This window comes from Podarcis erhardii (assembly GCF_964252035.2).
Source record: "Podarcis erhardii genome assembly, chromosome: 10".
Taxonomy (NCBI): domain Eukaryota; kingdom Metazoa; phylum Chordata; class Lepidosauria; order Squamata; family Lacertidae; genus Podarcis; species Podarcis erhardii.
This window is the reverse complement of record NC_138500.1, coordinates 14,112,652-14,137,562: the sequence shown is the minus strand read 5'-3', so window position 1 is coordinate 14,137,562 and position 24,911 is coordinate 14,112,652. Positions and strand designations below refer to the sequence as shown.

Here is a 24,911-nt window from a genome sequence, read left to right as displayed (position 1 = left end):
TGCACACAAGTTTTATCCAGAAAATAAATGGGGGAGGAAATCAGAGGAACAACATAGGATTATTGCTAATGGAACAAATAAACTGTAGCCAAAGATCTGGTTACCTGACAGTGTTGTTGTCATCTTCAAAGTTAGAAAGGAACCTCACTTGGTGAAATACTGACCAAAGCAATTTTCTAATAATTTCTTTCTGTAAAGGTAATTTTGAAAGCATATTATTAATTTTATGAAAGCCGGCAGGCAAGCAGAATAGCTTCTATTGCAGAAACTCTGTGTTCATTAGCAGCATATAAATCTCTTTGGGAGCCTTTAAACACTTCCATCTGTACTAGAAAGACCCAAGCTAAGATCCCACTAACAATATGGAACCACACTCAATATGTCATTATTGTCCACCTCCCATTTCTATGGACTATAGTCACATTTTCTTATATAGGCATAGGATAGGCTCATGTTCACATTGCCACTCACCCATTGAGTCTGCAATGCCATGTATGCTTATCTTGGAGTACAGCTCCATTAAACTCAGAGTATCAACATGCATCGGATTGGACTGCTCATGATCTAGGGCCAGTCACTCATAATTTAATTTATTATGAGCAAAATTTATACTGCCCTGAGCTCAGGGACAAAATGCCTTCAAGGTGCCTTTTGCAGATTTTCGCTTTCGACTATTCTTGCCCATTTATACTTGGATTTGCTTAGCCCACAGATATAAAATTGTCTTATCTCTATGGAATATATTTTAGCCACTAGAGGGCATCACACAGAGAGACCAGTAGTTAAGGTAAGCAAGGATTTTTTTAAAACAAAACAAATTCCTTCCAGTAGCACCTTAAAGACCAACTAAGTCAGTTCTTGGTATGAGCTTTCGTGTGCATGCACACGAAAGCTCATACCAAGAACTGACTTAGTTGGTCTTTAAGGTGCTACTGGAAGGAATTTGTTTTGTTTTGACTATGGCAGACCAACACGGCTACCTATCTGTAACAAGGATTTTTTTAAACAGACATGCTTTATGTAGGACTCCTCCTCTTACACAAAAGAACAAGAGTGCCCTGCTACATATTGAGAGACTAATAAATTTGTTATTCAGTACATTATTCATGTTACATTGCTATTTATTTTACTACATCTTCGACTGAATAAAACTTCCTGTTGTACTATTTTATAAATTATTTATTATTATGTATATAGAGAAATGTATCCCGTAATAAATTTGTTAGTCATCAATGTGTTTTGATTTCAACCTGCCTGGGCAAAAAAGCAGAGCCTGCAGGGACAGGGATGTCACATGATTGACAGGTGACATCAGGCAACTGTCAAGGGGGCCGTCACACCCACCGAGCACGTACATGTTAGGGATGATGGGAATTGGGAGTGCAAAAACATCAGAGGAGGCACAGGATTCCCATCGCTGCTATATGTGAAATACTTTCCTAATAAGAACTTGCCACTCATGAAACCAAAAGTCTTTCCAGCACCAGGTTTTCCAACATATCCCCACAATTAATCAATTGTCCTGCGGGGTCAGCCTTCGCTAACCTGGACTGGACTCAGTTTCCCTCTAGCCCTCTTTACAATGGGAAGGAACACTTTCGGCCCAGCTAACATCTCCTAAAGCGGCTTGTGTATCACCAATACACAGAAGCAACCCAAGTCCACAGGCTTAACATTAGAAGAGACACGATAATTTGGTATTGTGAGTATAATAATTTATTAATTATACCCCGCCCATCTGGCCGGGTTTCCCCAGCCACTCTGGGCGGCTCCCAATCGAGTGTTAAAAACAATACAGCATTAAATTGGTATTAAAACAAAACAAATTCCTTCCAGTAGCACCTTAAAGACCAACTAAGTCAGTTCTTGGTATGAGCTTTCGTGTGCATGCACACTTCTTCAGATACACTGATGTGTATCTGAATGTGTATTCGTGTGCATGCACACTTCTTCAGATACACTGTGTATCTGAAGAAGTGTGCATGCACATGAAAGCTCATACCAAGAACTGACTTAGTTGGTCTTTAAGGTGCTACTGGAAGGAATTTGTTTTGTTTTGACTATGGCAGACCAACACGGCTACCTATCTGTAAATTGGTATTGTTATAATGAGGCTATTATTGGAATGTAATGGAAAACTAATAAAAATTACTATTTTTTTTAAAAAAAAATAGAAGAGGCACACCGACAGCTCAGTCAGTAGAGCATGAGACTCTTAATTTCAGGGTCGTGAGTTCAAGTCCCACACTGGGCAAAAAAATAATATTCCTGGACTAGATGGCCCTCGTGGTCCCTTCCAACCCTGCAATTCAATGGGAAGCGAAAGGGGATGGAAAGGGAAGAGAAACAAAACACCAGGCTAGAAACATAGGAAGCTGCTTTACAACCTTCCACAGGCAGAGCAGGCGCTCCGCCCTTCCCTCAGACCACTCCACCCATAAGGACGCGGCCCTTCCCAGCGACACCCTCCGCCCGCACCTACCTACCCAGGAGCGAACATCCCGCACTCCTTCCTCTCTCCTTCTCCTCAAGGCACTGAGTGCTCTCCTTTCCGGAAGCTCCAGCCGGCTTCCCCCCTTCGCCCCGCCCACTCCCTCCCTTCTCGAACTCCCACTTCCGGCTCAGCCAACCCAATCGCCGGCGAGCCGCGCTCTCTCCGGATTGGCCCGAGGCGGCGCCGCTCCGCCCCTTTCCACCCTTAGCCGCTGCCACGCGCGCGCTCTCAGTACTCCTCCGTCGCCGTCGTCATCCTCATCTCGGTGGCTCTGAGGTGGCGGAGGCTCCGGAGGGAGGGGGCGGGGAGATAGGAATAAGCCGGGCGCTGATTGGCTCAGCGCGCCCTGCCCAATGGGACGGCGCTTTGGTTCGTTGGCGGCGGCGGCGGCGGCAGCAGCCGGGAGGGTCCGGCAGCCTGAGCTGAGGGAAGCGAGGCGAGGCGGGGCTGCGTGTTTCCGGAAGACGTGGCGGCTGCTGCTACCGCTGCTCGCTACTGAGGCGGCTCCGTTCGTGCGCTCGCTCTTCGGCCGGCGGCTCCCGCCTCTCCCGCTAAGAGTCCTGTCAGCGCGCTGCTCCCGCCGTCGCCATGATTTCCCTCACGGACACTCAGAGTGGGTGAAGGGGTGTGTGGAGGGGGGGGGAGGGGAAGAAAGAGTTACGGTTGTCTTTGAGGGGGGCGGGCGCAGAGTTATGTCACGGGCCGGGGAGGAGGGGGCTGGGGAGACCCTTCAGCCAATGAATCTCCCACCATTAGTGTCATTACAATACTATTATTAGGGCCACTTGGGTAGGGGGAGTTCAGGAGTGGGGGGAGGGGGGCGCCCTTCTCCTCGTCAAACCCAAAGCACACCCTTTGAGCAAACGTTGCTGCTGTTCCAGGGTCTGGTGACTTCTCTTTCAGTGTATCTGAAGAAGTGTGCATGCACACGAAAGCTCATACCAAGAACTAACTTAGTTGGTCTTTAAGGTGCTACTGGAAGGAATTTTTTTATTTTGTTTTGACTATGGCAGACCAACATGGCTACCTATCTGTATGCTGTTCCAGAGAGAGAGAGAGAGAAATATAACTTAATATTTTCAGGTTTGGGGAATAGAGCAGCCTTGCAAGTAAGGATGCTGTTTAAAAATAGCGATAGGACATGTGTTTGGGTTTGTGGAATAAAGCAGCTTTGAAATACTGTGCTGTTACTCCTATTATACAGTAGGTCACGCCAGTTAGCTCAGATGGTTAGAGTGTGGTGCTGATTTGTGGTGGGTGGGCTTGTTACACATACTGTGTATTATTTTTATCTTTATTAATAGATTTATTAGTTCCCTGTCACCCAAATGGGCCACCTGCCTATTCCTGCATTGCAAAGACTAGAAGATCCTTGTGGGTCCCTTTCAACTCTACAATCTTAGGATTCTGTGGTTATTAATTGCAAGGTAGCCCATGTAGTTCCTCAGCCCACCTTAGCCTCACAAGAGCCCTGTGAGGTAGGTTAGGTTGAGAGCAAGTGACTGGCCAGCATCACACACAGTGGCTGAATGGGCGATTTGAACACTGGCCTCCCAGGTCCTTGTCCAGCACTCTGTACCACTGCACCACACTGTCATGAAGTTATCAGCCCAGGGGATGACCTGAAACTAAGCAGATCTGGGTCTGCTCGGTGCTTAGGTTTCCTGGGAGCCCCATGTATGCCAGCTTGGGTTCCATGATGGGAGAAATGCCCATTGCTTTTCTCCTGTTTCCAGCCTGCTTAGTTTTTAAACTGAGCACTTGGGAGGGATGGAGTCCTCTGACCATTCTCTGCCAGCCTTCTCACTCACCTGCATGAAGTTCCTTGTCACCTGTGACTGCCAAGCTAGTGCTTAAATACAGGGTGCCAATAGATGTCCCTACAAAAATGGCAGCAACAATATTTTTTAAAAAAAGAAAGCTTGAGAAAGTAACTTCTTGCTGTATTTTACTATTTTTGTTTTGGAACAATAAATATCTCAATATATTGTGCACGTTCAGGTAGCTGGAAAATGATAAATTGAGCTAAGTGAGAAAAGAAAGAGAAAGTTCAGTTGATAAGAATGTGAGCAAATGCCACATTCATTTAGAAGTCAAATGCCTTTGGAGAAAAATCTTTAGGGCAGGGATCTGGCATAGAATGCTTTGGGGAACGTAGAATGAAGGAGGAGTGTAAGAATTTGGGAGTTTTAGGAATGTCTGCCTGGAGCATAGTTGTGGTTTGGAAGTCTACTCTGACAAATGAAATGCAGTTTGGGAGTCGTACTGCAGTATGGATTGTCAAGATTAACAGAATGGGCAATTTCTCATGTGTGGAGTTTTTGGGAATTCATTTGCCCAGAGGACAGTAATAACCCTGGTCTTCCCAAGTTAGTGATCAAGCTTTAGTATCGTGACAGCAGAGGTTCAGGTCTGTTAGAATCGAAAACATCAAAGCTATAAAAATACTAACAACTCAGAGTGGGATATACATATTCTTGATAAAGTTTTTAATTGTTTTGAACCTTGGGGTCCTTTCCAACACTACATTCTCTGACACATACTAGGGGAGAGATTTTTAGAAGATTTCATTATAGCTTCCAGCAAAACTGCTGTAGTCACCTGTTCACCATACTTCTGAATTTTCTCCAAGGCCATTCCCAAGTAGAATGATTGGTGTAGGTTTATTTGGCTGTACTTCAGTACACCCTGACTTGGGAGTAACCCCTCCTGAACTAAATGGGATGTGTTTCTGAGTACACTGGTACCACGGGTTAAGAACTTAATTCATTCTGGAGGTCTGTTCTTAACCTGAAACTGTTCTTAACCTGAAGCACCACTTTAGCTAATGGGGCCTCCTGCTGCTGCTGTGCCGCCGCTGCACAATTTCTGTTCTCATCCTGAAGCAAAGTTCTTAACCTGAGGTAATATTTCTGGGTTAGCAGAGTCTGTAACCTGAAGCATATGTAACCCGAGGTACCACTGTAGACATATATTTTACACTGCCCGCAGTTTGAAAAACTTCAGAGGAGCAAGCTTTTCTGTACAGTGTGTGATTCTCTCAGTTGAACAAACTATTACTGCATTGATTGATGCTTTATTCTAAAATAAATCTATCCCATTATTACTCATAGATGTTGCATAATTAGGAGGCGTACACTATTAATGTGAAAGTGGTGAGGCTTGTGATGCAATGACACAGCTGAAACATGTTGAAAGGAGCGATTTCATAAATACGAAAGCCCAAGCCAGCACCTGCTTTGCTATGCCAGTTAAAGCGAAGATTTAAAATTATGCACAATTGCCATAGAGGCATCTTTGTATGCTTCATTTCTGCACAAATATCTTGCATAGTCGTGTGAGAACTAAAGGACTGTTCAGAAGCATTTGTATATTCTTATAACAATGCAGAAAAACATAACCATTTTCCTTATACAGTATTTACGGTAAATGTTGGCTTTTTGCCTGAGGGGACATTATAAGTGTTGGATTGCTTTATGTGGTACAGCAGTAATGTAGATTTCTTATAGAACACTAGTTGGTTGATGCCACTAAGGATGGGGTGATCCTCAAAGATGAAAATGTTGAAGCTTAATTTTAATTGTAATTGGTTATTTGTGGATGGCAAAGAATGTTGGAATAGTGTGTGTACTATTGCTGCATAGAAAAATAATATCCTCAAAGCACTGTCTAGCTTAGGGGTGGCTGACCTTTTTTGGGCCAATGGCCATACTGACCCACAGCTAATCCTCAAGCTGAAGTGTAAAAGTGGGTGTGGTCATTTATTTATTTTTAAAATGAACACAATTTGGGGGATGCAAACACTTTTGGCATTAAGAGTTTAGGAACAGGAGACCTTATGGCTGCAGTCAGTAAACAATGCTTTTTTTTAAAAAAAGTAAGGCATGAGGGTGGGGAGGCGGAAACAAAACCTTCTGGCATCATGGGATCACAGTGGGTTTTGTTTTTTAATTTAAATTTTGGGGTTTCAGAGGGGTACACCTCAAAAACCTTTCTGCATTGCTGTAATACATGGGTCAGAGAAGGTTTGCATCCCTTACCACTTATGATTACCCCCTTAATCACTGCTTTTAGCTTTCAGCGGAACTGTGATTTGACTAAAATTTTGGGTACTATGGGTTAGGACATATGGGTTCCATCAGGGGCTTGCTTACCTTTCTTCCATGATTTGAGCACTGCTGTTTTGTGTAATATATTGATCCACTGAGGACTCCTTAATAAGATATACCATATTTAAGAAAATGCACCATGCACTATCTGTGTATAAGACGACCCCTTATTTTAAACTTCAAAAATTTAGGAAAAAATATAGTCTTATACATGGAAAAAGACGGTAATCATGGAATACAAAATTTATCATAGATTTTGTTTGAACTGTTTGAACTATGTCTGTTTTAACACATACATCATGTGTTAAGAAGTCAGACTTCTATTTGCAGGGCATATTTTTTCCATTTACATTTTTTGATTGGAAAAATCAAAATAGTTTTAATTTTTCCTTAGGGTATTGATCCAGACCCTCTGTTAAGAGCTGTTCATAACTTTTCCAAGACAGAAGATATGATCCATCTTGTTTTTGTTGTGATTCATAGAGCAATTCATTAATAATTTTTAAAAACCTAGTTTTTGACAGTGTCATTGTACAGCTGTTTAGATGAGATAGTGACTGCAGAGGCTTTGAATTTATCCTATAGAGTATTTGGACTGAATGAAACTTGCAAAAATAATCTCTGGCTGAAAATGAAATCCAATTTCTTTTAAACGGAGATTTAGCTTTCTGGTGAAACTGATACTTATAAGTTATTCAGCTTATTCAATAAGGACTATTTCCATTTTGCTGTGGGCAGGTACATAAATACACTTGACACTAATCCTCTGGAAAAAAAATCCCTTCTACTTGTTGCCAATGCCCCTAATAGTGCAGCCTTTTTGTTTCCAGAAAAAGCAGCAGTTTGAAACAAGCTTCTCAAATTAATGGTTCAAACTTAGCCACTTAACTTATCTCCTCTTTAATCATATAGGTTTGTGTGAAAATCATACAAGTAGGTAAACCAGATAAATTATATCTGTTAATTGTGTACATACATATGCAGTCCTGTGACTAGCAGGTGTTCTGTCCTTTTTCCAAGTCATGTTTTCTAGTAGTATTGTGCATTTAGCAGGGCTTTGAGAGAGAAGAGAAGACATGGCACTTTTTCTTTAAACATGATATTGCCAATTCTATTTTGAAAGAATGCACTGGATGATCTGTTTTTACTTCAATCATGTATAAACTGCATCCTGGTTACTCTCCTGAAGAGATCATAATACAGTTACCAAACATATTAAATTAATGGTGTTGTGGGTGTGAAGCAGAAAACATAAGGAAAAAGTATGATCACAGCTGAATCTCTAACCCAGTGTGTTTGCTCATCTACACTTACCTTTTGCCCTGCACTTTCTAGGCACAGGTTCTTACTTTGAAGCTCAGTGGATTTTCTTTTGTGAATTCAGCGGTAAAGGGTGGATTTTAATGGGGAAGGCACCAGGGCTAAAAAAGCAAAAGCACTCAGACGCAGAGCTTTAAAACAGGGAGCTGTGCCTAGATACATTGTGCAAAAGGAAGTCTGAATGAGCCCAGAGTACAATACAGTTGTACATACAGGTTACATATGCTTCAGGTTACAGATGCTTCAGGTTACAGACTCTGCTAACCCAGAAATAGTACCTCAGGTTAAGAACTTTGCTTCAGGATGAGAACAGAAATCCTGCTCTGGCAGCATGGCAGCAGCAGGAGGCCCCATTAGCTAAAGTGGTACCTCAGGTTAAGAACAGTTTCAGATTAAGAACAGACCTCTGGAACGAATTAAGTACTTAACCTGAGGTACCACTGTACTTGATGGACCCTTAGATCCAGCAAGAAAACTCTTATGTTCTGAAGCAGCTCCCTGCATCATTGCATGTTTCCTGCCTGAAAGAGGGCAAATGTCATGTGCAGCTGTGGGGGAGAGCTGGTTTTAAATACACATCGGCAAATGTTGTGACTGTAGCTTGCAAAAGAAAGTTCTCTGTATTTTATTATTATGTGCTTTGGGTGGGGGCTACATAACACTAACTCTCTCCTTTTTTATTGCAGAAATTGGAATGGGTCTCACAGGTTTTGGAGTGTTTTTCCTTTTCTTTGGAATGATTCTATTTTTTGACAAAGCACTTTTGGCTATTGGGAATGTAAGTGATATTTTGCATGAGTGATATTTACATGTATTGTGAATGTGCTTCTCTCTGAATATACAGTGTAGTGGGATGGATAACCTTGGCGGGGGGGGAGTTAAATCTTGAGGATAAAGAAGGTCCCGTCACAGATCAGCACCCAGGAGCAGCAGCACCAAGAAGGCTTCATTTATCTCAGTGTAATTGAGTAGAACATTAGGTTATGGAGCCTTAAGCACCAGCCTGCCACCTAATGAGTTAGCCACATTAATTAGTATTGTAAATATTTAATTTTTACAAATAGCTAGAGGTAGTGAATTAAAAGTATCTGTTGTTAAAAGGCTTGTTTCCACTTGGCAGTTGGTGCAGCTCCTATATGCCAGAAACTCATTTCTAGATAAGTTTGATTTCTAGCTTTCCTTCTTTATCACGATGATGCACTCACAATAAAAGTGCGTATTTTGTTGTGATAAATAGAGGATTGATCAAACTGATTAGAACTCCCTATTCAATATGGATTTCTGCTATTCCAGAACCTGGCCAGTAATTTGGGTTTCAAAAAATAGTACCAGGATTGACCCTGCAGAATATCAGTAGATCCTTTGATCCAGTTAGACTATCATTACTTTATTGTTACATTTCTTACCACCATGTTTCAACATAGTTAATTACCACCCTGCAGTTGTTTTGTAAGCTTACAGTACCATTGTTTGGGACTAGGCTGGACGCCTTGATGAAGTCCAGGTGCATCAGTTTTTCCCCCCGCTTGATTAAATCACAAACTTTTTTTTCAATGTAATTCCTGTTTTCCAGCACAAATTGTTCTTAAAGTCATGCTACTACCACTCACATTAAGTGCTTACAAATTAATTTATCTGCTGCAATGAAGTCTGCTTTTGTATTGTGCCAGCATTGTGAAAAATCCCTTTGACACATTCATGCTTCCTTCCAGAGTTAATTAGTGTCATAGTGGTAATAAGAGACTGCATTCTGGTTTTGGACATCTGGTTGTTGTTTTTTTATGTTATATGAATACCCAGGGTGGAATTCAGCAAAGTCTTACTCAACATCAACCCATTGAAAAATTGAAATGAATATGACTACGTCAGGGTCATTAATTTCAACAGATCTACTTTTAGTAAAATATAGTTTATTGCCCCTTCTGAATGTGTGCTCAAATACTTTTTTATTCATTAAGAAATTATTTTTTTGTAGGTTTTATTCGTGGCTGGCCTGGCTTTTGTGATTGGTTTAGAAAGGACATTCAGATTCTTCTTCCAGAAACACAAAGTGAAAGCCACAGGTTTCTTTCTGGGTGGTGTACTTATAGTTCTTATTGGCTGGCCCTTGATAGGAATGGTCCTTGAAATTTATGGCTTTTTCCTCTTATTCAGGTAAGATTTCTTTGCTGGTCTTCGCTTTTGTTTGGGGCAGTAATGATTTTTTCTAATGTGGAGTGCTTTTGACAGTCAATGAAAAAATAGTTTTGTACATGACAGGTTTTGTGTGTGTGTGTGTGTGTTTGTGTGTGTGTTTGTGTGTGTAAGAGAGATTCATCAAGCAGAACACTTGAGGAAATTGTCCCTTTCCCTTCAAAATTCACTATCCTGTCTTTAACAGTTTTGCATTGACAACGGTGCAATTGTAACCAGAATTTCCTCTTCAGCAGAAATTGGAAACAGGGTTTGAAACTGGTTTGTTAACCAGGAGCCTGGTAAATGCCAACTACTGTTAATTAGAAGTAGTATGTATGGCTCAGGTCAGTAAGGGGAGATTTTCAACACAGGGACAGAAGCATATGAATCAGTGTTGTTGCATCTTGATTGCATATGTGATGGCTCATTCACACAAGCTGACACTTGATGCTGCAGACATCAAATGATGAGCATGTATGGGAATCCCAACAGAGGTTAACCAGAACAAAAGCATTCACATGAATCCCTTAATCCTTCTTTGTAAGGGATGCATCAACGGCAGATGCATAGGTTTGCCTTAGGATTCCTACCAGTTACTAATATTACTCTACTTGATTTGATCTTTTACCTCTCATGCTCTTTACACAGCAATTGCTTTTCCATATAGAGGAAAAGAACCTAGAAAATTGCACTAGGATTGGATTCTTGCACATAACTTATTTCTCACATAACCATGCTTCTTTGTGTACAGATATAGTAGTCTATATACGGAATCACTGTTCAGTGGACATCATATTTGCTGAATACACAAAGATTTTCAGCTTATCTTTCATCGTACAAAGATTTTCAGAGACTTTGAGACTTAAGATTTCATTTTGGACTTGTTATGGTTTGAAGGAATTCTAGAAAAGATTGTCTATTGCGTATGTACATGGCCATCGTGTTGCCTAGACATTGCTGACATTCTCTTTGCAACACAGGGGTTTGTTTAGTTACTTGTGTACAGTATATGCAGGTATACTTCTTGCAAAATTACCATATATTTATGCCATCTATATATGGCTTTCGTGCATTTTCCTATAAGAAGCTGTTTACGTGTAGGAAGTCTATTGACATTTGAAGTTGTCGGAAATGTATAAGGATTTTGTTAAGAGTATATTACTTAGCCAGAAAGGGGGGAGCAAATGCCGTATGAGAGAGAGTTGTAATGCTGCCATATCTAACCTGTGACACTTTCTTTATTTAAAGGGGCTTTTTCCCTGTGGTGGTTGGTTTTATTAGAAGAGTGCCGGTCCTTGGCTATCTCTTGAATTTACCTGGCATTAGCTCAGTAAGTATTAAAACTAATTCACATAAGCTTTGGGATCCCTGCTCTGAAGTTCCTGTTGTTTGTCCTGTTTGCCAGCCCACTTCATCTGTAGACTTTGGGAGGTGAAATGCAGCACAGATACAATAATTGACTTTTTAATATTTTGAGTGTGCAAATATCTTAAAATATTTTAATTTATGTCCTGAAGAGCATCTTTGATTTTTATTTTTATAATAAAGTTGCACACACCCTTTAAAAGAATCTGGGACAGTGGGAGGTGTATTGTCTTCTTGTTATTTTGTGCAAAGACATGTATTCAACATATGAGCTATCACATACCTGAATGTGCAGCATATGTGACTCCGTACCTAAAAATATGAGTGGAATTCTAAATTATGCTGGTTCCATATAAACAAATGCAACACAGTATTAGCCAAATCTTCATGATACATCATGATTTCCAAACATTTGTAGAGGATGATTCACTAACAATTTGTCTGTCTTTGGGATCTGCCTTTTCAATCTCATCCCACTTACAGACACAGATTTCCCTTGCCTTCAGTATATGCTGCCAAATAATTTGGCAACTCCACCTGTGACTTGTAGAGAATGAGTGTTATATTATTGTGCTCCTTAAGCACAATGAATCATGGTTTCTTATACCATTAGCTGAATTTAGTTTTGGAGCTTCAGGTTAATACCAGTTTTAGTAAAGAAATTGTTTGGCTCTCGTATTTCTGACATGAGCATGTTGGTACCCATAGGTTATCATGTCATTTATAAGCACCTGTCCAGGTGACCTGTGCCAATACAAAATATTTGCCATCTGCTAAACTGGGGTTTTTTTTAAAAAATGTGATTTTACCCCAAACCAACACTAACGCTCTGAGGAACTGTAGGTTTCCCTAAGATGCAGTCTGAAAGCCCCTACTAACCTCCAGATGTTTTGAACTACACCTCCCATCATCCCTGGCTGGAGCTGATGGGAATTGTAGTACAAAAATCCCAGAGGGCACCATATTGAGCAAGGCTGGGATGTCTTACGTTAGTGGCTTTCAGACTTCCCAATTAAAAGATCAGGGAAGCTTTTCCACAAGACAACTTACCCACCACTACTTCTCTTCCCTTGTGGTGTACCACTGCAAAGAAGTTTGGGGTATCTTCTAGGATGCCCTGTTCACTCAGGATGATGTGAATAAGGATAAGAGCCCCTATTGTGCACTCCAGAACAATCCCTAGAGTCCTTTGCAATAGACACTCAGATAACTGTTGTATTCATCGACACTTCAAATTTGGATCCAGTAGCTTTAATATTGATCGCTGAATTTTGACAGCTAGTTTTATGTGTACACCACATTAAAACTGAGCAAACACCATAGTTGTATTGTTCAATGTTTAGGCAGTTCAATGTTGAATTAAAGGAAGAGGGCAGACCCATCTCCTGAGAAGCTGTTGAGGACCATCATCTCTGTGGCTCACCGACTGCTCCTGCCAGCCACTCAGCCCCTGTTTTGGCCATGATGTTCATTATGTTATAGCACATACTTTTTTAAAAGGCCCATTCATGTAAACAAACATGGTGTCCTCCTTGTGGGTGCTGCCGTATTTGTTTGTGCCTGTAATGGCCGGTTTTGTTTTTGCATTATGCATGCTTGAACATATGTGGTATCATAAGCACAGTGGCTGGAATTTGATCATAGGCAACTCACTATAAACTGTCAGTGCTAAACGTATGGTGTATGAGATTGCACAGTGACTTCTGACTTCATTGTGGCCACAGTGGGTTTAGGGTGGGGCAGAAGCAAATCTATCTCTGCTCCATGATGTCCTTTCTCTGCCTGGTAGCATGCCCTTTCACAGCTTGTGCATCTAGCTTATGCTGACTCAGTTGTCTCAGCATCCCCACCCTAAACACTTCCTTGCCAATGCCGTAATTTGTTGGGTTGATCCAAAATCCTAATTAATATAGATGGATTTTTTTTCCCTCATGTTACATCTATTTAACCATTGTTGTGTTCAGTCCCTTGATAATCTGGCTTTACATCTTTCTCATTCTCGGTCTTTACGAATATCATTTATAAATCGGTTTTCATGGAGTTAAATCCTTATTGAAAAGTTAATTGTTGATGTTTTCTTCAAAGCCTGCGTAGGCTCAGGAGACAGTCCCCAGTAATGGTTAGTTGAAAATATCATATTCAGTCTATTAATGCATGAATGGCTGATGTTTTTATTTTTTCTTCGGGTTATTGAGCTAACAGTTTTTTATATTTGCATTTCTTTCGGATTTTTTTCCCCATTCTGTTGCATCTTCATGTTGCTCTGTGTCAACATAAAAACATACCACGCCTAAACACTGTTGCAATGCAAATTGCATTACAAGGTCTCCCATGAGACTTTGGTGTGTACTATTTGAATATGATCACACCTGGCCATCTACTTAAAAGCTCAGAAATGCCTACATGTTGTTTGAAGTAGTTTGCACCTTAATTACTCTCTCTCCTCTGCTCCCACCCCCTTTCTCTCTTTTCCTGGCAGCTTGTAGATAAAGTTGGAGAAAGCAACAGCATGGTATAATGGCAAGTGTGCCGAAGACTGGTTCTAAACTTATATTATTTATAAGGTCCTTCTGAAGAAAAGATCAGCACAAAGATTCTCTTGTGTACCGAGGCAAAGTTTGTAACGGTCTTGACGTAAGTTTTTAATTTACACCATAGTCTGCAAAATACATTTTTAGCAAAGAGCAAGTGTGCAGCCAGGACTTTAAGCACCAGGAATTCTGTGAATTGAACTGAAGAAAAAGTCATGGGGAAACCCATGGTATTAAAACTGTTCAAGACTACTTAATGCTTTTGGGATATGAGCTAAATGCAGCAACTTCCCCCATGGAACTAACAGTGCCTGTAACTTTTACCTCCTACTTTTGAAGGTGTAGCAGAGCAAATAGGAGTCACCCTTCTCTCTTTCTTCCTGCCAAACTCCTCCCCTCTCTTGAAAGAAAGTAAATCACCCCCTCCTACATTTCTTTCTTCTGCTGAAAGCAAGAGTTCCCATAAGCATGATGCGCAGTGTGTTTTAAGATGGATTGTCGTCTTTAACTGTGTGCGATAGCAGAGGATTCCACTGCACGAACATGCCGTATAAACCATGTAAATGTGTGGCTGAAATACTGCTTTGTAGGGAAATGTTTAAAGCCAAAGGTAAATTCTGATTAGGTGTGTATTTACCTTTTGGAATATGCAAAAACTAATTATTTTTTGTACTAAACGTCAGTCTTAAACCACTCTTGGTTTTAATATCCATTTAGTTTGGCAGGGATTATGGGAACCAATTTTACACTCCTTTTTGACTGGTTCTCCTTGATACATGTTACATCTGTTTATCACAAAAAGGATAGAACCCTTTCTTACTGAATACGTTTTGTGTGCATCATGTTTAGCTCCTGAAATGACTTGTTTTAAGGTGCTCGGCACATTTTATGAACTTGGACCTGCTCAGCTAGCTGAACCTCTAAAAAGACACTCCATTCCTGAATATTCCTGCTCTCTTGTCTGCAGCCAGTGTAACATCCTGCAGCATGTAACATCCTGTTTTGTACACTGGCAAAGCACCTGGTTATGCCGTAAAGGCACTAAGATTTGGGCATCCTATCCTTGTTTTAGGAGAGCATGTTACAAAGCTAATTTATTATGTAAATAACTTTTTCGGAAAACTAAGTAAAAAAATATTAAGTATGCTGGGAGGAAGTCTTGGAGAATTGTATTATAGCAGCATTGATCAAGTGCCACATCTCAAGGCCATTTTTTTATTGCTGTGGCTTAATTTTTTCCTATCCCAGCATTTAGGAAGGATGCATATTTCAGCACCTGAATAGTTTCTAGGCCACTTCAGGCATTCCACTGAAGTGGCCAGTATGGAAGTGTGAATTGACTTATACTGGGACAGAACTTGCTTTGTCCCCATTGCGCCGAAGAAGATGCAGACATATAACGGAAAGGAAGCACAGCTATTTCTGCTTCCCACCACGTCTGTGGAATGTCTGATTGTGGCTCTTGTACAAATACCTAGTTCAAACTGGTGTTTGTAGGCAAAGCTGCATATAAGCCCCCATCAAGATGAACATCTATCATCTGACTTGCGTGAGCGTTTGTGTTGATGCAGACTGATTTTGAAACACCGGTATAAACCACTCTTGTCTGCTAATGCCAGAAGTAGCCATTTTAATCGAATGAATGATTATTTAAATAGACATTTTTAGTTGTGGTAAGCCAGTTTTTTATTTAAAAAAAAAACTTTGAAAAAGTAATTGATGCTTCTGGTTGAAAGAGCAAACTTTGCATGAGCTTCCCCATTTTGCTGGTTTCCTCTTGAAGAAAGAAAACTGGCTCTTAGGAAATGCAATAGAGTTTTGTTTTTTGCCAAAAAGCGCTGAAATTGGTTTTCTTCAGTCCTGAAGCCATTTGTGTACCCCCATATCAATCTCACTGTGACAGATGTTGCTGCCTGTAAAAAAAATGGTTCCTGGGTTCCAGCTGCAATTCTGAAAAAAATAAAAATGCAAATCCTGTTGAATCAAATGGACACGCTCATGAAATAAGGTTTTGCAGCTCAAACTTTTTTCCTGGTGCTGTGTATGCACTACTGTTTAAGCAGAACACCTCTGGCATATGCTTGATAATCCCCACATGCAGGTTTAACTGCACAGGAGTGCATTCATGAGTCATTCCTGTATCTGAAATCAATTAACCCATATTTGGGGCTCCAAGGGATATGCTTAAGCTTTGGAGCAACTGAGCAATTCATACATCATTCCTAGAGTTGTAATAGGGGCCTGTTCAGATGTTGCTTTGACTTTGGGATTCTACCTAGGAAGAGTTCTGGAGCAGGTCACAGATTTATGTGTTCTCTTCCTTGCCCCTCACTTATGAGGAGCAGGAACTAAATGAACAGAGGAGATTCATCTATGCTCCTGATTCAGCCAGGTATTACCAAGTTAGGGAGCTCCTATGTTCAGATAAATGCCAAATTTTCTTCCTTTCTTCCTGTAGTTAGGGGAACAGGAGGAAACTACTCCTTCTGGGTACAATCTCATAGATAAATACTGTCTAAATGCACCCTTAGATTAATCATGCCCATGTCATGTTCTCATGGCTCTGGTTTCTGGTTTCCTTGCAAGTAGGATGGACCTATGTTGCTAAATAGTGAATGGTGGTAGCACTGTAGTCCTCTAGAAAGTAAAAGCGAAGACAATTGACTTCTTAAAATGGCCCGATTTGATAGAAATCCTGCCGTTTTGTGGTGAGCGTTGCATTAATCTTTAAGCGCCTCTTTAAACAGACAGCATGGGCAAAAGTGGTCAAGACACACAAACACCCAGTACAATTCTTGTTTTGACTTCCCACAGCCCTGTATGATTAGAAAGGCATGCAGATTACTTCTGCACACAAAAATTGTTGCAAGACTTTAAGAATGGGTAGTACCTCTCTCACTGCCCTTCAGCGAAATGGAAGGTTCTTCAAAAGTTAGCTCCCTTCTGACTAATACGCTGAGTTCAGAGGATTCCGAAGATCTTACGTTGGGGCAACATCCTGAAGCTTCTCAAGGCTTTGACTTGTAACTGGTAGCAGAGGTGGGTGGTGAGCAGAGATAACGCCTGCAATTTCCAAGGTAATGTTCCTTGGCAGATACAAAATATAGATATTTTGTGATGTTGGTATTATGATAGAGGTCAAAATTAATTTGTGCAAAGTTGGTATTATGATAGAGGTCAGAACGACTCCTTAGCCTTAAGGCCACTATCCTATGTCTTTTACTTGGGAGTAAGCACACTGAACTCCGTGGGGCTTACTTTCAAGTATGACATGCATAGGATTGGGCTGCATGTGTTCTACTCTTTCGCAGAAAAAACAATCTGTAACAACAAAATACATTTTCTCACATTTAAATGTAATTCTTTATTGCTGCTTTAAGAATCACATGAGAATCCTGTCCTGGGGGAAAAAATACTGTAAATACACTTGTCATACCTTGAATAAATGGGTACTTTTTCTATTAATCGGCAATGGTGTCCTCTTTTAAATCTTACTCCTTAAATGCTGTTGTTTTGTTGCTGTTGTTATAAAAAAGAATTTACCTACCTGAGCAGTTTTGTTTCTCTGTTCCCCTAAGGTATGTGGGGGTTTTTCTTTTGAGACTGAAAATTATAACCCATTTTCCATCACATTAATGAGAAATTAATGGGATTAGCACTGCTACCCAGATACTTTGAGAAACAACTTGAAAAATGTGTCTATCGAGCCACTGTGCTTCTTGCCAATCACAGGGGCTGATGTTGCACATCTCTTGTCACTTTGGGCAGGCTGTGAAGTTCTTGGATCAAGTTTCAGAAGTTAAACAAAATAAAGCACAGGTGGCTAACCTTTGCCCCTGAGATTAGATGGAGCAAAGGCATTTTAAGATAGTTTTCTGTTCCTATTTTGCATTTTAATTGTTCTTTGCATGATTATCTAATACATTATGCACACTGCTTAGAAATTCTGAATATTAAGCAGTTATATAAATACCTGAAATGTTTTTTTAAAAAATAGAGCATCTGAAGGGACACAGGTTCACCATCTCTTAGATATAGTCAGTGCTTTTTCTAAAAAAATGTTTAGGGGTACTCTCATTTTCCTACTCATACTGAAATACTGCCCCTCAATGAGGCCAAACTTAGATTCACAAAATGTTTAGGGGTATGCGTACCCCTGCGTCCCCCCAGAGAAAAAGCACTGGATAAAGTATAACCCAGCATGGAGACAACTCACATGGGGAAGTGTTTCCTTCTGATTGCTGCCTGTAAGCTGAAAGGCAGTGCCATATAGTGGTTAGGGTTACAGGTTTCGAACAGGCAGGCTCAGATTGAAATCCATACAAAGCCACAAATCTCACTGGGTGATTGACATTGGGCTAGTCACTCTTCTTAGCTTAAGGCAGCACACAGTAGAGTTTCACCCTGAAATTTTGAGGGAAGCCTAAAAAAAAGTTTTTAAGAAGCTAAGAAAAATAATAATTGCTGTGGAGCATGAGTGGACAGGATTGAAAGTTGCATATGTTTCTAGGAGTGCCTCTAAAAGGACCTGGCAAGCTAGCTTCATTAACATCCTTGTCCCTTTAAAAAGAAAAAAGAAAGAAAAACCCTGCATTTCAGAAACCACACAAGCACATTTCACTAAATTTTCAAGGTTCAATTTTGGCCTTGTTTGTCTACAGCAGTTTTGGCACTAGTGCCCTAGAAATAAGGTGTTTTTAGAATAGGCAGGATTAATCTGGTCAATGATCCTGCAAAGAGCTTATCTAAAAGCAGCCAGACATACTCTTCCACTTATCTTTCCTAATAGTGAAGCTTTCTTTTGGGGGAGGTCCCCTCTGCAAGAGACCCTCCTGCTACTGTGGCAGCTGTCTCAGGATAATTTATTAGGTTTCCTAAAGCAGCTCTTGAACTGATGCAGATTTGCTTGCGGCTGGCAAGGCTGACAGGAAACATTTGCTGCGCAACAAATCAAACCCAAAGTACCATTTCATTTTGTATCGACTTGAAGTAGACAAAAGAGAGTTTTGGCGCGCATGCAGCTGCCTTAAGAATCGGTTGTCTGGGGGTCTCATTATTTTGAAGCCCAGTTGTAAACATACCTACTAAGTTTTGCGGTGAGACCCCTTTGAAAATAGGTGAGGAGGTCAATAGCGTGCACAAACATCAAAGAGAACAACGCTGTAATCATACATACCGAAATGTATTGTACAGTGGTGCCCCGCAAGACGAACGCCTCGCAAGACGGAAAACCCCGCTAGACGAAAGGGTTTTCCGTTTTGGAGGCGCTTCGCAAAACGAATTTCCCTATGGGCTTGCTTCGCAAGACGAAATGTCTTGCGAGTTTTTCCGACTTTTTTTTCCTTCCCCCACCTTTTTCTAAGCTGCTAAGCCGCTTATCAGCTGATCCACTAAGCCGCTAATAGCGCTAATCCGCTAAGCCGTCAGTGGGCTTGCTTCGCAAGACGAAAAAACCGCTAGACGAAGAGAATCGCGGAACGGATTCTTTTCGTCTTGCGAGGCACCACTGTACCTTAATGCAGAGAGAGTTGAATCCTTCCTAACCTGCAACAGCAAACAGGTGAGTTTGTGTGTGGGAGGGGGAACACGATAAGAGGCTTGTAATATCAAATTACGTACATTCTACAGATGGATGAATATTTCTTACTGCGGGTTATCCAGGACACATAAAAAGGAAGGACCTCATGCATAATGGTTAGAGTGCTGGACTAGGACCTGAGAGGCCAGGGTTTGAATCCCCACCCAGCCATGAAGCTCACTGGGTGACCTTGGGCCAGTCACCCTGTCTCAGCCTAACCTACCTCACAGGGTTGTTGTGAGGAGGAAATAGAGAAGAACCATGTGCATCACCTCAAGCTCTTTGGAAGAAAAATGTGGTATGTAAATGTAAGAAGTAACACACAAATGGTTATGCGATTTGCTGCCACCAGCTCTGGTGGGTGGCTACTTGCAGGCTTAGGTAGCTTTTAGAAGGATCTGAGACAAATTAATAAGTGGCGCTGTGGGTTAAACCACAGAGCCTAGGACTTGCCGATCAGAAGGTTGGCGGTTCAAATCCCCACGACGGGGTGAGCTCCCGTTGCTCAGTCCCTGCTCCTGCCAACCTAGCAGTTCGAAAGCACCTCAAAGTGCAAGTAGATAAATAGGTACCGCTCCGGCAGGAAGGTAAACTGCGTTTCCGTGCGCTGCTCTGGTTCGCCAGAAGCAGCTTAGTCATGCTGGCCCCATGACCTGGAAGCTGTACGCCAGCTCCCTCAGGCAATAAAGCGAGATGAGCGCTGCAACCCCAGAGTCAGTCACGACTGGACCTAATGGTCAGGGGTCCCTCTACCTTTACCTGCAGCAAAAGGTTGCAGTGATTAACTGCTGTTCAGGCTTCCAGCCACTCCATTCTATCTCTCTCCCCATTTCCTCCCAACAGTTAGCATTTTGTGCCCACTGAGCATGACCTATTTGCAATTTAGGGTGTGTTTGTGTGGGCATACTTGTATCTATTCCCAGCTACATTAAAATCCTGGATTCCTCCTTTGCTTTCTTTGGACAGCTCTCGCTTCTGTCTCTGGCGATATCTAAATAGGTCTCCTCAGCATGAACCTGGAAATGACCTATCCAGACAACTGGATACTTGTCTCCACCCTTTTTGTATCTGTGTGCATCCCTTGCCCCACTCTAGTCTCCCTGGGTGGGTGGGTGGGAGACGGCTTCCTACCTTGGCTTTTTTTTTTACCCTCTAAGGGACAAGGAACCTTTGTCCCTCCGGATGCTACATGAACTCATCCCTGACGCTGGGATGGACAGGAGTTCAGCAATATCTGGAGGGCCAGAATTTCTTCACCGCTGCTCTAAATGTTAAATGTCCTGGGATAATCCTGAGTTTGCTGATACTTTCCTTTTGTGCCTGGGAAGACTTGAATCAGAAAGAAGGGATGATGGAAGATAGCCCTCTTAATAGCTGTTAACCATGTTAACAAGCTTTGCTTGTGGGCTTCTTGGAAGCATCTGGTTGGCCAATGCTGCATTAGATGGAGCATTTGATATGATCCCACAGAGCTTTATGTTCCTAAAGGCATTACTTTGGTCTGGAGACAAAACCGCCACAAGGACTGTTAAAATACAGTGGTACCTCGGGTTACAGGCGCTTAAGGTTACAGATGCTTCAGATTACAGACTCCGCTAACCCAGAAATAGTACCCCGGGTTAAGAACTTTGCTTCAGGATGAGAACAGAAATTGTGTGTGGTGGCACCAGGAGGCCCCATTAGCTAAAGTGGTACCTCTGGTTAAGAACAGTTTCAGGTTAAGAACAGACCTCCAGAATGAATTAAGTTCTTAACCCAAGGTACCACTGTATATGGATGTTTTGCCATCTAACCTTGAAGGTGCCTAGGGGTAAACTTTTTGAACTTTGCAATGAATTTAACCTGTATCCTTCGGAAACCTGAAAGGATGCCCTGGAACTAGCACTGGGGTCTGGACGCGGGTGTCTTGTGAACTGAGTCCCCGCCCAACGTCCCTAGCAAGTTGATTCTAGATTGTTTTTTATTAAAAGCCTTGCGAAAGCGGGTTGGCAAATGGATTCTAGCATCATCAGTCACTGCTAGGTTATTATTTGAGCATTTCCATGGCAACCCTCACACTCTACCTTCTGATCTTGCAAAGACTTAACTTGCATGTTGGCTTTCTGTGCTGTAAGGGCTACCGCCTATTCACCCTCCCCTCCCGAGAGAGAGAGAGAGAGAGAGAGAGAGAGAGAATTGCTATGATGATGAGTTCAAAGCTGCAAGCAGCTGTTGCGCAGATCAGCCAAAATGGCATTTTGCACCAGTTCAAATGCAGCAGCGGTCCAGAATTCAGATGAGACATTTTGGAGCTGTGCCTGGTTTGGGATTCATTTTTATTTTAAAAAACTTGCAACCCTCTCTTCCAGCTCACCTGATCTCTTGGAAGTGGTATACACGAAGCATTAAAAAGCAATTAGTACAATCATTTTAAGAAGCGGTGTAATTTCAATAAAAATTTAAAAAGGATAAAAGCAGCTGGAGGTGCATCAGCGTAAAACAAGGAAACAATTTCCAGCTGAAAACAAAAGAAAAACGTCTGGGAAAATAAAAGTTACACTAATGCAATAAACAGTATAATACATGCATACATGAATGTCTGCCTCTAAAAGCAACTTGGGGGGTGAAGACCAACAGCAACAGAACCCAAATGGCACCACCATGAAATAAGGAGGAGGTATTATGATGCCGGTGTTCAAAAAGCTTTTGACAAAGTACAATGACCAAGACTCCTGAGTAAGCTTAGCTGTCACGGAATGAAAAGAGAGGTGCTTTTGTGGATTGGCAACACAAAGTAGAGAGTAGGAATAAATTCATAGTTATCCCAGTGGAGGGTTGTAGAAAGTGGGGTTCCCCCAAAAGATTGGCATAGGGACCTGGGCTTTTTAACTTATAAATTACTACGGGTTAGAAGGGGAGCCATGAGGTAGCTGAGTTTGCTGAATGTTCAGGATTATTAAAAAAGAACTGATCTTCAAAAGGATCTCTCCCAACTCAGTGAATGGGTGGTAAAGTGGCAAATGGAATTCAATGTAAGAAGTGTAATTGGATGCATGTTTTTTGGGGGGTGGGGTGGGGGGTGGAAATCTAAATTCCATATACATGCCCATGGTTCTGAACTGGTAGTGACTTGACCAGGAAGGAAACTTTGTAGAGGTAGAAAGTATATTACCCCGCCCTGTAATGTAGGAATCTCCACACACTGTTCCCCCATCCCATTTGAAACCATGCCACACCCTACTTAGCTTTGCAAATGTGCTAGCGGTTTTGTTGCTGCATTTTTATACCCCCTAAAAATCAGGGAGGGAAACCTTTGGCCCTCTGGATGTTGCATGAACTATAATTCCCATCATCCCTGGCACTGGGCTGGACAGGAGCAATAACCGGAGGGCCAAAGCTTCCCTACTATTGCCCTAAAATTTATTATGCTTATTATAATTTTTTGCATCTGAAAATCTTGGGGTTACCCCGAGTCTGTTGGTACTTTTCTCCTGTGCACGGGAAGACTTGAATCAGAAAGAAAGGGGATGGGGAAAGATAGCCCTGTTAATGGCTGTTAGCCATGTTGGCTAAATAGAACCTCCAGGTTCGAAGACAGTCTATCTGAAGATCTTGGCTCAGTGTGTAGCGGCTGTGTTGAAGGCAAATTTAATTTCTAGGGGATAGGGGTTATTAGGAAAGGAATGGAAGATTAATAATGCCATTGTACAAATCGATGGTATGACAGCCCAGGGAATATCTGTGTCGCCTCACCCCAGAAAAGGATGTTGCGCAGCTGGGGAAAGGTTCAGAAAAGGGGTGACCCAAAATCATTTTTACATTAAGGGAACCTAAATGGTATGCCCCCCAAAAAACTGGAGGAGAGTGACACATAGCCATAGAATGCTAGAATTGTGGAATCATAGAATTGTAGAGCTGGAAAGGGCCTGAGGGTCATCTAGTCCAACCCCCTGGATTGCAGGAATCTCCATGGAAGCATTCCTGACAGATCATAGTGGGAGCTACCACCAAGAAGCCTCCCTCCTTAAAAACCTGATTTGCAATTGCACCCCTGCCCTTGCTAATAATACAGTGGTACCTCTGGTTACGAACTTAATTCGTTCCGGAGGTCCGTTCTTAACCTGAAACCATTCTTAACCTGAGGTCCCACTTTAGCTAATGGGGCCTCCTGCTGCTGCTGCTGCCCGATTTCTGTTCTCATCCTGAAGCAAAGTTCTTAACCTGAGGTACTACTTCCGGGTTAGCAGAGTCTGTAACCCAAAGTGTCTGTTACCCAGGGTACTCGCTCTATAGGCCGAGGGAGCCGGTGCTTGTTCGCAGACAGCTTCTGGGTCATGTGGCCAGCATGACTAAGCCACTTCTGGTGAAACCAGAGCAGCGCACGGAAACGCTGTTTACCTTCCTGCCGGAGCGGTACCTATTTATCTACTTGAACTTTGATGTGCTTTCGAACTGCTAGGTTGGCAGGAGCAGGAGCTCACCCCTTGGCGGGGATTCGAACCGCCGACCTTCTGATCGGCAAGTCCTAGGCTCTGTGGTTTAACCCACAGCGCCACCCGCGTCCCAATAATAATAATAAAAAATAAAAAAATTATTGTTATTGTTATTGTTATTGTTATTGTTATTGTTATTTATACCCTGCCCATCTGGGCGGGGTATAAATAGAACTCTGGGCGGCTTCCAGCAAAATATTAGATATTAAATTAAATAATATTAAATAATTCCTCAAATGTTAAAAGCTTCCCTAAACAGGGCTGCCTTCAGATGCTTAATCAAAAGCATGCATAGATAGGGCCGGGATGCATAGATAGGGCCGGGATGAGAAGCAAGCGCAAGCGGTCGCGAGGACGCACGTCCTGGTCCCTTGCAAGCGCTGGACTTGCGCCTTCCTCCAAGGATGGGGATATAGATGCACGGATGGAGAACCGGGATGACGGCGCCGCCGCGGGGATCTGCCGCTCCTCCTCCCCTTCCTCTGCCCCCTGGCGGCGGCTGCGGGGAGCGCCGTTTCCTGCCTGTGATGCAATCGGCGCGGGTAGAAAAAAGCCGCCGTCGCCGCCCGCTGCTGGAGAAACTCGCTTGCAAGCCGGAGCTGCAACGTGTCCCGCCGGCGCTCGCTTTCCTGGGCTATTTTATTTTTTATTTTTTTTGCAGAGCTCTGCTTCGGGAGCGGCATCTTTTGGAGACGCCAGAAGAAAAGAAGCACCCCCCAGCGCACACACGTTTCTGCAAGCCGTCCACCTCTTCCTCTGCCCACCTTTAAATTTTGGGGATTGGGGTGCATTTCTCCAGCGCAATGAAGGTAAGATCTGGAGGAAGCGATCGTGCGCAGCAGCAGCAGCTGCTGCTTTTGCATCGCG

The 24,911-nt window shown here is 42.2% G+C and overlaps 3 protein-coding genes across 5 annotated transcripts in view; 2 read left to right on the top strand and 1 right to left on the bottom strand.

The window, feature by feature from the left end:
* RECQL (RecQ like helicase) overlaps positions 1–24,911 on the bottom strand; it is a gene marked incomplete at its 5' end in the record, with an annotated part of 63,594 nt that overhangs the window by 11,509 nt on the left and 27,174 nt on the right. Inside the window, 2 exons of one of the 2 annotated variants that reach the window (XM_081879875.1) lie at positions 105–190; positions 2,487–2,586. In XM_081879875.1, coding sequence (XP_081736001.1) covers positions 105–123 — 19 coding nt within the window. Of the gene's footprint in view, positions 1–104; positions 192–2,486; positions 2,587–24,911 lie in introns of those variants that run through there. The other variant, XM_081879876.1, reaches the window with a different exon arrangement.
* GOLT1B (golgi transport 1B) lies at positions 2,858–17,459 on the top strand. The gene is made up of 5 exons (XM_081880272.1): positions 2,858–3,107; positions 8,610–8,701; positions 9,899–10,077; positions 11,347–11,428; positions 13,943–17,459. The coding sequence occupies exons 1-5, from the start codon at positions 3,083–3,085 to the stop codon at positions 13,979–13,981; spliced, it is 417 nt and encodes a 138-aa protein (XP_081736398.1). The 5' UTR covers positions 2,858–3,082; the 3' UTR covers positions 13,982–17,459.
* Positions 24,569–24,911, top strand: part of BCAT1 (branched chain amino acid transaminase 1) — a 69,340-nt gene continuing 68,997 nt past the window's right edge. The window contains exon 1 of one of the 2 annotated variants that reach the window (XM_081880094.1): positions 24,569–24,853. In XM_081880094.1, the coding sequence (XP_081736220.1) occupies positions 24,848–24,853 (6 nt within the window). In that variant the 5' untranslated portion in view covers positions 24,569–24,847. The remainder of the gene's footprint in view (positions 24,854–24,911) is intronic. The other variant, XM_081880095.1, reaches the window with a different exon arrangement.

What these genes read in the sequence shown, in the direction of transcription:
- GOLT1B (XM_081880272.1), top strand. Translation starts at nt 3,083, where the DNA reads ATGATTTCCCTCACGGACACTCAGA. An exon ending in TTCCCTCACGGACACTCAGA is followed by an intron (nt 3,108 to 8,609) that starts GTGGGTGAAGGG and finishes TTTTTATTGCAG; the next exon opens with AAATTGGAATGGGTCTCACA. An exon ending in CACTTTTGGCTATTGGGAAT is followed by an intron (nt 8,702 to 9,898) that starts GTAAGTGATATT and finishes ATTTTTTTGTAG; the next exon opens with GTTTTATTCGTGGCTGGCCT.